This window comes from Nothobranchius furzeri, chromosome 14 (assembly GCF_043380555.1).
Source record: "Nothobranchius furzeri strain GRZ-AD chromosome 14, NfurGRZ-RIMD1, whole genome shotgun sequence".
Classification (NCBI taxonomy): Eukaryota; Metazoa; Chordata; class Actinopteri; order Cyprinodontiformes; family Nothobranchiidae; genus Nothobranchius; species Nothobranchius furzeri.
The window spans coordinates 20,073,792-20,085,419 of record NC_091754.1 but is presented as its reverse complement, the minus strand read 5'-3'; the positions used below and the strand labels follow the sequence as shown (position 1 = coordinate 20,085,419).

At 40.7% G+C, this 11,628-nt stretch overlaps 1 protein-coding gene across 1 annotated transcript in view; it reads right to left on the bottom strand.

Moving 5' to 3' along the window:
• Window positions 1–5,522: 5,522 nt before the first annotated feature.
• b3galt1b (UDP-Gal:betaGlcNAc beta 1,3-galactosyltransferase, polypeptide 1b) overlaps window positions 5,523–11,628 on the bottom strand; it is a 79,147-nt gene continuing 73,041 nt past the window's right edge. Inside the window, exon 2 of the mRNA XM_015966546.3 lies at window positions 5,523–7,058. Coding sequence (XP_015822032.1) covers window positions 5,848–6,828 — 981 coding nt within the window. The 5' untranslated portion in view covers window positions 6,829–7,058 and the 3' untranslated portion in view covers window positions 5,523–5,847. The remainder of the gene's footprint in view (window positions 7,059–11,628) is intronic.

Below are 11,628 nucleotides of genomic sequence, written 5' to 3'. Positions count from 1 at the left end.
TTTCTGTGCCTAAGAAGGCTATCAGTGAGCGAGACCACATTGAAAGAACCCGCTGATCGCCATTTCAACAAAATATTCCTCCAACATCAGCTCAGTTCTTGTGAAGCGTCTTAATGAGGCAAGCTAAAATGCACTTTTTGTGGACTGAGCACGTGCAGATGCTCAGCCCGTGGAGACGAGTTCTTTATTGTGCTTTTTTCGTCAGAGAAACATTATAAAACATTCACTGTAAAATCTAATTTGTTGACTTCACTTGAAAAAAACCATGCAAACTGATGGCACTTCATATTATAAGTACACGAGAGTAGGTAATTATGTCACAGAGCCACTAATGCTCCCAAAGTAAAATGCATTTAAATGCAAGTTGTCATATCTAAGCTAAACCAGTACATAGTACTTAGATATCTGCTTACTGTTTACTGCAGCTTAAGTATATACAACTTAGAAATACATATTCAGTTAGAACATTTCCATGCATCTTCCACTGGTTTGTCTTCGTAACTTGCATTTAAAGCAGGAATCTGGTGTTTTTTGTCAGGGGCACCATTTAAAAGTGGAAAAATGTAATGCACCTTAAGCCCATCTCCCTACTTCCGTGATTAAAGACCAACTTGTCCATAAGAATTGTCTGCATCAGTTCAGGTACATCTGCAAACACCAATGACTGTATTTAGAATGGGCAAACCCTCCGCACCGTTACCCATAGGTTTCTGAAGAGCCTAACTGAAACCCAGCGGGCTGTTCCCACCACCACCACCACCACCATCTTGGCCATGCCACGCACAAAAAAAGTTGACTTATTGCCTACATTATATAACAGTACAGGGTAAGACAATCACTTTTACAGATTTCTAAAAAAAAATCATTCCAGAAATGAAGAAATACTATTTTAAGTGCATTTTACTTTGTTTGCATTAGTGGCTCAAAAACATGATTACCTTCTTCTGTGTGCTTATTGTTTTAAGTCTATAATCTCTTCTGGTTGCTTCAGGAGCTAATCCACAAAACCCCAGTACTTACATTTTTGTTCTCTGAAACAATTGTTGTTACTTTTGCATCTAAATATGGAATCAAACTGCCACTCAGCAGTGTGATGAGCCATTTGTTGGTGCAAACAAATCTAGTAGCACTAAATTATTAAAAGTACTGAGGTGGTAAATATTAACTTCTCTAAAGCGTTTCTACTTTCTGTAGTAACATGTGTTTTTTATGTACATTATGTGCATTCTGTATTACTCATTCGCTTTCTCTGTAATCAATTAATGTAAAATTTCTGATGAAGAGTAGAAAATAAATAAATATTTAAAAAAAATTGTGATTATTTAATATTTATGTTACATAAATTGACTTTTAAAGGAGCAGTATGTAAGAATTGCTCCTCTGGCAGCTGGGAGGTTGACAGATTTTCTTCTTTCAAAATGGTCAAAGAGGAACGTATTGTCTTTGTTTACAACCTGTTAGCTGCAGAGTTGTAGAGTCTGCACCGAGTTAACGCTGAGTCCTGACATTTATAATTTGACGCCAGCAGGTAAAAAGCTCCAGAGTTGTTTAAAGAACCAAAGCCAGTAAACTGGAGCGACCCAGAAGTTATTTCTTGTACCCCTTAGAAGCCACAGCAGCTTTTTGTTTTACTTTAATACCGAGTAAAATAGGCTAGAGGCTAACGTTGAGTTAACTATGCTAACAGTGAGTTAGTGGGGCGACGGTGGCACAGGAGTTAAGTGCTCGCCCCGTAATCGGAAGGTTGCTGGTTCGAGTCCCGCTCAGTCTGTCGCTGTCGTTGTGTCCTTGGGCAAGACACTTAACCCACGTTGCCTGCTGGTGGTGGTTGGAGGGACCGGTGGCGCCAGTGCTCGGCAGCCTCGTCTCTGTCAGTGCGCCCCAGGGCAGCTGTGGCTACATTGTAGCTCATCCCCACCAGTGTGTGAATGGGTGAATGACTGATTGTGTTGTAAAGCGCCTTGGGGGGTTCTAGGACTCTAGAAGGCGCTATATCAAATACAGGCCGTTTACCATTTAGAAAACGTCAGCTTTAAAAATATTTCAAGCTATCTTTTCAATTACCAACAACTTAATATTACAGTGAAATGTGTGTGTGAAGTGAATAATAAGTCAATTGTGGCGTTTTACTTCCTTTAATGGGTCGTTCAGAACTATAAAAACAAGCTAATTGCAAGACGGCAAACAACCACTCTACCTCTAATGCCAGAAACATACTAGCATAAGTGTAAGTTCTCCCTACGTAAAACACCCAAGACTGCTACGACCAGATATGACTAGAAAATGTATTTAACTTGTGTATGACTCGTCTTTGCTTGTCATCTAGAATCTTCTGGTGCTGATCTGTAACTAGCAACAGCCATGAAACTCAAGGAATGGGAGTGAGATAGTAACTATTTTTTTTTTTAGAAAAATAGACAGCAGTACCAAGATTTGACCACACAAAGTCATTTTTTACCTCTTTCTTGCATATTGCACCTTTAACTATATTTTGTCATAATATTTGCACTCACTCCTTTCTTTAAACCTACACTTTTAACTGTTCGATCAAAGCTGAATGTTGATTTCAACAGATTTTGTCGACAGCAGCATATGCCAGGCTTCACGTCTTTGATGTACCTTTACTGGTCCATTAATAAAAAAAAATAGATATAATAAAGACAATCTATCACATCTTTGCATACCTATAGAAATGTTTAAAAAGTTACAATAATTGCTGCTGCAACATTTCCTCCACTGTGTTTTTAAAGAAGTTTTCCAAATATGTAAATATATTTGATTTATTCAGTGGATCCAGCAAATGATGGATTGGTAAACATAAAGACTGCCTGGACTAAGATTACATTCAGATTCTTCTAAAATATACAAGGTAGTTTCCAAGATGCAAAACAACAAAAAAAAAAAACCTGTGACTCATTAAAATCAGAATGAAATAGTAGAAAATATGTTTTGATTTCATATATTAGATTTCAGTTGTTAGATTAGCATTAGATGCACTTGTATTTTTGGAAAAATCATAAAAATGCACATTTTACGTTATTCAAATTATTTTTATTTAAAAAATTCAACTTGCTATACCACAAGCCTGACCAGACCTACAACTTCTGTTTGATAAACAAAAAAAAGACAACAGATGAAAGCAGCAATTTCATTTAATTGTTCAAGTATTTAGCTTTTTTCCATTATAAAAACATACAATATATAACAACAACCCATTGTGGGATAGATGCTTTCACAGTAAATGTCACATTAGCTTATAGAACTACAAAACCTATGGGGGAAAATAAGATATCAAAGAACATTTGGCCAACAAAGCCAGATCCTCCATGGTATTAATACAGTGCCTCTCAGTCAATCAATCAATCAATCAATCAATCAAAGCTTTATTTATAAAGCGCCTTCTGCAACCCTGTCAGGAAGCCCAAGGCGCTGAGCCTCTGTAGCCAGTGATATGCCAGATTCATATGAAAATCTATCCAGTCTGTAATGATCCCAGCTAGACATAAAGAGGGACTTTCACGACATGATTCAGTATTTTTCTTGCTGCGCTGAGGAGTTGATGAGCTGAAACAGCTGCTGATTTACAACACACACAAGCGCAGCAGCTTCTGTAATGAGAGGCTGGTAGCTGAGATGCATAATTACCCCGGGCATAGAAATGTCAAAGTGAGAAAACAAGGAAAAGCATCTAAAATCAAAAACATACGCACTACTTATTTCAGAAAGAGAAGGCAATGTGATGATCACTGTGTGTAAACAAAGCATTACAGGCAAATTCTTATTAAATAAAGCAAGTTCTCTAGATTGCCATTTGGAAATTAGACCATTATTTCTGTCTACTTGATGTTGAATTTTGGTTAGAAACTGCAGTTTATTTTTAGCCTCATTAGGATGATGGAGGGGAGGGGGGGGGGGTGTAAGTGCACATTTCAACTAAATGGTCATGAGGGTTACATTTGCTTTTTCTCGAAGCTTTGCTATACTTGAATTTTATTATATAGGGGTGGTCTATACTTTTGTAATACTTCATTGATTTTTTTCACATTTTTATGTTTTGCACTGCAGGGTTCTGGATCAAAAGCTGTGAAGCTAATCGAGATTCTTGCTCAAGGACACTTATATCAGTCAGGTTTAAAGTATCGGGGTTTTAAAGGATAGGGGTTTTTGTTAGAAGTGCAGAGTACTTTTAAGCAGTTAGTGTCTTATCTGCAGTAGGCAACAGTTTGTAATTTGAGAGAAACTAAGCTAACAGGCCATCAGATATTTCTACCGTCTTAAAACAACTCGGACTCAAAGTATTGTTCACTCTGCCCTTTTTGCATGTGGCACTTGTTTCCCACAGGGCAATTTTCATGTTGCTATACTAACTGAGCATGTGTGCATCACACTAATCATCAGCTGAGTCTACCAGGAGCTGCAACAAAACTCATGCAAATACCCTTTTTTATTACAAAAGCCATGTCTGCTTTAATATCTGTTTAAGGTTTAGCTGCCGGATACACCAGACAGCCTCTATGCGTGATTACACACAGCAACGCAGACGCTGCTTGGTTGAGAATACAAACGACCGTTTAATCCTAAAGTAATATGTAAAGGATAACTATTATAGTGTTTTCTTTTATTTTGAAAAGGGATAATAGATCTATAGTAAAAAAAAAAATAGGTGCTTATGAAGTTCTTTAAATTCTCTTCAAATTTGATTTACTTTATTGGAACATCTTTCCTAAAGGGTGCTTCTTTTGAGTGCTTGTTTGTTTAAAGAGGACGGATCAAGCAAAACTCTTTTCACATCCTTCTCTGGTGTAATCTCTACTCTCTCTAAGCGCCCCAAACACGAATGAAATCCATCCACCAGTGTTTGGTTTCATGTGCCCAAAACAAGCTTTTTCAAAAAGCCCCTTATTGAGACATCAAAATAAGGAAGATTTAAACCCATTACTTTTCCACAGCTTAGAAAAAAAAGTGCCTTTTACCTGATATGTTTTGGCTAATGCCTCTAGCCATCATCAGAGTTCACCAGTGTTGATGGCGTCACTTCCGTTTATCCGCAGATGATGGCTAAATGCATTAGCTGAAACGTATGGAGTAAAAATCTATTTTTTTTACTAAGCTGTGTAGAAATTAACAAAGTAATGGATTATGAACTTACACATAGACCTAATGTACAAGAATAGCAGCCAATCAGGGCATGGGTGGGCGTGGACAGCAACAGCTTAAGTTCCTTAAAATGACAGAGCCCTGACACGGCTCATTCTGGAAGGCACTGAAAATGTCAAAAATAAAGTCACTGAAATCACCAAGTTAGTGTGAAGAACTTCATGAACATAGTTTGTTTAGACCTATTATAACTTCTAAAGAAGTTATGTCCCTTTTAAATCCCCCACATGAGTTTCGCTCTTAGTCTCCAATCTGACATTATTCTAATAGCGATAATGTTTATGTTTATTTATTTGGGAGATGCTTTTATCCAAAGTGACGTACATGTTTTAAACTAAAGGGCGATAAGACACTGTCTGCTCATTAGTAATCCATAACTCCACTACATAAAACCAAAAATATTCCTTTAACCAAGGTTGTCTCTGCAGGCCACATTGATGTTTTTCTCTGATCAATTAAAATCTCATAAAGATGCTTATTTTTAAAATTAGACTTAAAACAACTTTAAGGATGAGGATATGCCTTACGAGCCATCATGTGGTGTAATCAGGAGAAAAAGACACAATGACGTGTCAGAAAACCGACCTGCAGAAGCCCTCAGTTGTTTTTTTCCATTGTTCAATGTGGTGATTTTTCAAAAAGGGAATAACAAAACGAAGGAGTTAACGTGTTTAGTGATCTACACGTCACCTAACATCGGAGGTGCTTCTTGCTGGACATGTCATTCCAAATGCGGTGCATCTCCTCTGGGGAGATCTGGTGGACGGTGATAACCCGTCGGTATCTGCAGAGACTGTAAGCCATTTTCCAGTGATTGAAGCCACTGTTCTGATAAGGGTGTATGCCTAACTTCCGCAGACACAACCCCACGTAGACATCCTCCAAATGTAACAGTCTTGTGTGCAATGACGTCTTGTAGATTAGCTCTGCTACATCTCCTGAGAACACGTAGCCAGTGCCTGAGCAGAACGGTGGGTATTTACTGTCAGGATAAACGTCTCTGGGCATGTACCACTTGCTGCGCATGTCCCGGATGGGACCACCGTTGATCACGTAACCTGTAAAATATCTCCTCCTCGGCTTGGTGACGGGTTTCAGAAGCTTGTAGATTAAGTTGTCCATGTTGACAAAGATGTCACTGTCCGTCTTCATAACATACTGCGCCTTTGGACAGAAGGTTGCCACCCACCGCATTCCCATCATGGTCTTCAGTGTGAGATTGTGGTACGAATCAATAAAATTCTCCACTACAATGTCATGGAAGATCTGACTCTCCTGTTCCACCATCTGGTTCAGCACAGCATCCGTGTTCCAGCCCAGCAGAAAGATGGTGAGAATGCGGATGTTGCCGAAGGTGTTCTCGTCCCCCCAGGTCTCCCGGATGGCCTGGCGTGCATCAAACTCCTTGTGCGTGGTGCTGATGAGGATAACGAGGAAGGGCGTAACACTGGTGCACTTCTTTGGCTCGTTGATTACAAATTCAAAGGCATGTGGGTTAAGGGAGCGAGTGCGGATGTTGCTGAAGGTGAGATTTTTACCGTATATCATTCGTTTAGGTAGTTCCAAGTGGTCACCATACGTGGACGTTGGGCGAGGGATACTCAAGTACCACAGAGCGCTCGCCCAGCAGACCACCGTCAACAAGTATAGACATGATACTTTTGAAGGCATTATGCTGCTCTAAGGTGTATTTTGATGAGCTGGATCTCGTAAGGTCTTTCCATTAGTGATGTTCTACTCCGTGAAGCAGCATTAAGCTGCTCCTGCATGCAGTTTGACATTAATTGTCAATTATGCATTACTTTAGAGAGAAGGGATGCTGTTTGCAGTTCAATGCAAAGCACTTTAAAACCATCCGGACGTCCAGATCCTTGGTGCTCCTCTTGCATCTCCATTTACATCTAAAAAACAGGAGAAAAAAGAGAAACAATGCATCAGTTTGAAAAAGAGAAATCTACAGCTCTAAAAATTAGTGATGTGAAGGTCGCGAACGAACCGGCTCTAAGAGCCGGCTCTATGAAGTGAACAACGGGAGCCGTCACCCTCCCTCCCCTTCCCCTCTCGCTTTCACCAACATGTCAACTGCATGTCCAGACTATCCACACACAGAGCAGTAGGGGCGGGGAAGAGGGAGGGTCAGACTCAGACACGCAGCCGAGCACATGCAGGCGGAGGGAGACGAGAGGGAATGAGGAGGAGGAAATGAATGAATGAAGAGCGACAGCAGTCGGAAAGTTGAGATTTCTTAGTGTTCAGTAAATAAATCCATATAAATGATAAATATTTTATATATCACATTTTTTTACATTAGTAAATCATTTTACATACAGTTTAGCAATATTTTTGGTGATATTACGCAACAGAAAATCTGAGGAGCCACTTGGGAGCCGAAAGAGCCGGCTCTTTTTGGTGAGCTGAGCCAAAAGAACCGGCTCTCTAAAAAGAGCCGGAATTCCCATCACTACTAAGAATATACACGTGTAAATGAATAAATCATGAGCTTCATTTTAATCTACAGAAGTCAAAAGAGGATGTTCAAGTACGCACAAAGCCCACAGTGCAGTTTATCAGCAATTATGTTAAAACGTCACATTAAATATATACATATAAATTATTCAAAGTGCGCAAAATTAACATCATAAATCTTTTTTATCAAGAGTAATTGAAAGGAATCTAGCTGGAGGTTGAAACAAAAGCACTCAAAGAAAAATAGTGCACTGATGAACAGAAATTTCCATAGTTAGATGGATTTTCTTTTTAAATGTCCTTTGAATTCACAATTTATGTACATTTTTAGTTGAACTTTTCTGAGAAATAAGGCAAGAAATGGAAAAAAGTTTAAGAACCTTACAGGAAAATGTCAGACTTTATTGTTTCTGTCACTATTTTAACCATCTTTTTCATTTTTCAGTACACAATCAATCAATCAATCAAATTTATTTATGAAACGCTTTTCATACAGATGCAGCTCAAAGCGCTTTACAATATTAAAAACAATCCGACAGCAGTTGGTTTCCCACCCCTCCCACACAGATTTACATACGAGATCCGAGATCCCCTTGTCCCTCTTCCCACCCTCAATCCCATCCCAAGCAGACACACACACACACACACACACACACACACACACACACACACACACACACACACACACACACACACACACACACACACACACACACACACACACACACACACACACACACAGAATGGCCTGGGCAAGAGGAGGCGTGAGAACCACGGCAGCCACAGCCAACCGCTGCCCCCCGGGGCAGCCAGCCCCCACAGAGGAAACACTGGTTCACTAATGAGATTAAGATAACAAGTTAAGAATCAAATTAAACATAAACAGCTGATAAAAAAATCTAAATAAAACACACTGATAAAAGATAACCAAGTAGAAACATTTAATTCAATATATAAAAATATTGTACAACATATTATTAATACTGGTTAAAATTAATATATAAGAAACTATGTGTCATTTAAGTAAAAGAGTAAGTAATAAAACACTGATAAAATATATAAAAGATGGTAAAACAGGCTAAAATAGATCTAAATCAACTACAAGCTATACTGAAAGGGTGAGTCTTGAGCCTGGCCTTAAAAACAACAACACTCGCTATGGCCCTGAGGTTCTCTGGCAGACTGTTCCAGAGGTGAGGGCAATAAAACTGGAAGGATGCTTCGCCTTGGGAGTGTGTCCTGACTTTTGGAATGATGAGGAGATGGCTGCCAGAGGAGCGCAGGAACCGCGAAGGCTCGTATCTATGAAGCAGTTCTGAGGGATAAGAAGGCCAAGACCATTAAGACATTTAAAAACCATTAAAAGAACCTTAAAATCAATCCTGAAACATACAGGGAGCCAATGCAGCTTGTTTAAGACCGGTGTAATGTGCTCCTGTCTCCTGGTCTTCATCTTGCTTACTTTAAGAACGCTGTAATCCACCCGCTTCTTAAAAAAACCGAGTCTCGACCCCTCTCTCCATAGCAGCTTCAGACCCATCTCTAAACTTCCGTTCATCTCCAAGATCTTGGAAAAGGTTGTGGCTAAACAACTCACAGCTGCTCTTGATGAACATAACATCTATGATTGCTTCCAGTCAGGTTTTCGAAGAGCTCATTCTACTGAAACAGCTCTTCTTAGGGTCTCTAATGACCTTCTGACTCACAGTGATGCAGGGGACTGTTCTGTTCTGGTCCTGCTGGACCTGACTGCAGCCTTTGACACTGTTGACCATCACCTGCTACTGGAGAGGCTCAGAGACTGTGTAAGCCTATCAGGATCTGCTCTGGAGTGGTTCTCCTCTTATCTCTCGCTCCTTTTCTGTGGCCGTCTCCAAGTTTAGGTCCTCCACCACCTCTCTTACCCATGGTGTCCCACAAGGTTCTGTGCTGGGAAACTCTGCACTTCCTCCTCTATCTGCTTCCTCTTCAGCACATCCTGAGCTCCTTCAAAGGAATCTCCTACCATCTGTATGCAGATGACATCCAACTGTACATCTCCTTTAAGCCCCATGAGATGTCTGAGCTGCAGCTGTTACACACCTTCTTAGACTCTATCAAAACCTGGATGGCTGGGAGCTTTCTACAGCTGAATGAAGATAAGACTGAGATCCTCATCTGTGCCCCAGACAAGCTGGTTCCCAAAGTCAGAGACTCTCTTGGTCAGCTTGCTTCTCACACCAAACCTTCTGTCAGGAATCTTGGCTTGACCTTTGACCCAGCTCTCACCCTGGATTCTCATGTCAGTTCTCTTGTTCGCTCTTCCTTCTTCCATCACAGGAACATTGCTAAGCTGAGTCCCATTCTGTCTCACTCTGAACTTGAGACAGTTATCCACACCTTCATCTCCTCACACTTAGACTACTGTAACTCTCTTTTCACGTGTATGAGCAGAACCTCCCTGAACCGTCTACAGGTGGTTCAGAACGCCTGTGCTCGGCTTCTGACCAAGTCCTCCAAACACACCCACATCACCCCGCTTCTCCTCCAGCATCACTGGCTGCCAGTCAACTTCAGGGTTCATTTCAAGATCCTGGTTCTGGTCTATAGGGCCTTACATGGACAAGCACCATCTTACATTGGTGATCTTCTTAGTCCCTACACCCCCAGCAGGTCCCTGAGGTCCAGTGATCAAAGCCTACTGGTTGTGCAGCACCAGGCTAAAGACCAAAGGTGACAGGTCATTTGCTGCTGTGGCCCCCAGACTCTGGAACTCTCTCCCCCTGAGCCTGAGATCAGTGGACTCAGTGGTCTCCTTCAAAAAGCAGCTGAAGACTCACTTGTTCAAGCTGGCTTTTGTATGACCTTCTTCACCACTCTCTCTTTATTCTGCTCTCCCCACCTATCCCACCTTCCTCAGGATCCACTGATTTCCCTCTTTCCTACTCACTCTCTCTCTTTCTTAACATTTTTTCTTTTAAATCCCAATTGTCTATTTTTGCTCATTTTAAATATATTTTTAAACATTTTCTAAATGCTTTTTTATATTTTTACATTTTTTGTTTTTCTGAAGCGCCTCGTGATTTTGATCTTGAGAGGCGCTATAGAGATGACATTTTCTTCTTCTTCTTCTTCTTCAGGACACGAGCTGCTGAATTTTGTAGTAGTTGTAAACCGGAGGTACTCTTTTTGGGAAGACCAGAAAGCAGGACATTACAGCAATCAATTCTACTGGTGATAAAAGCGTGCATCAGCGTCTCTGTATAGGCCAGAGAGAGACAGGGGTGGATTCTGGCGATCTTTTTCAGGTGGTAAAAACCAATTTTTGTACTGTTCTTAATGAGGGGGATAAAAGTTAGCGCAGAGTCAAAAATTACACCCAGATTCTTCACTTGAGAAGACGAATTAAGGCTTAGTGACTGTAAATTTGGTAAAAGTTTATCTTTCTGGGTCTCAGGACCAATAACTAAATTTTCGGTTTTGTCCCGGTTAAGCTGGAGAAAGTTTTCTGCCATCCAGGATTCAATATCCAAAATGCAATTAAAAAGGGCATCCAATGGTCGTGCGTCATCGGGAGACACAGAGATGTACAACTGTGTATCATCTGCATAACTGTGAAATGTTACTCTGTGTCGCACGATGACACCACCAAGTGGAAGTATATACAGATTAAAAAGCACTAGGCCTAAAATCGATTACCACATGTAATCTCATGGGTCTTAAGCCGGGCGTAGTGCGACTTTTTCACTTGTAGCACTCAGCTTCAGCTCAAACTGTACGACTTCCTCGCAGAGCAGATCTCACGAGCCAGGCGCTCACACTGTACGACCCAGTTCTCGGATGCGACCTGAGTGCTCACACTGTACGTCTGGTAGCAACATGTCGGCCCTAAAAATATGCTAAAAATAGCAGTTTTTACACAACACCTTAGACTTTTTGGTCTTGTTTTGCCTGTTGTCCTTCGGGAGTGCTGCGGGAGGACAAACAGCGACTTATGGGGTTGGATGAGAAAAATGAAATAAAGAA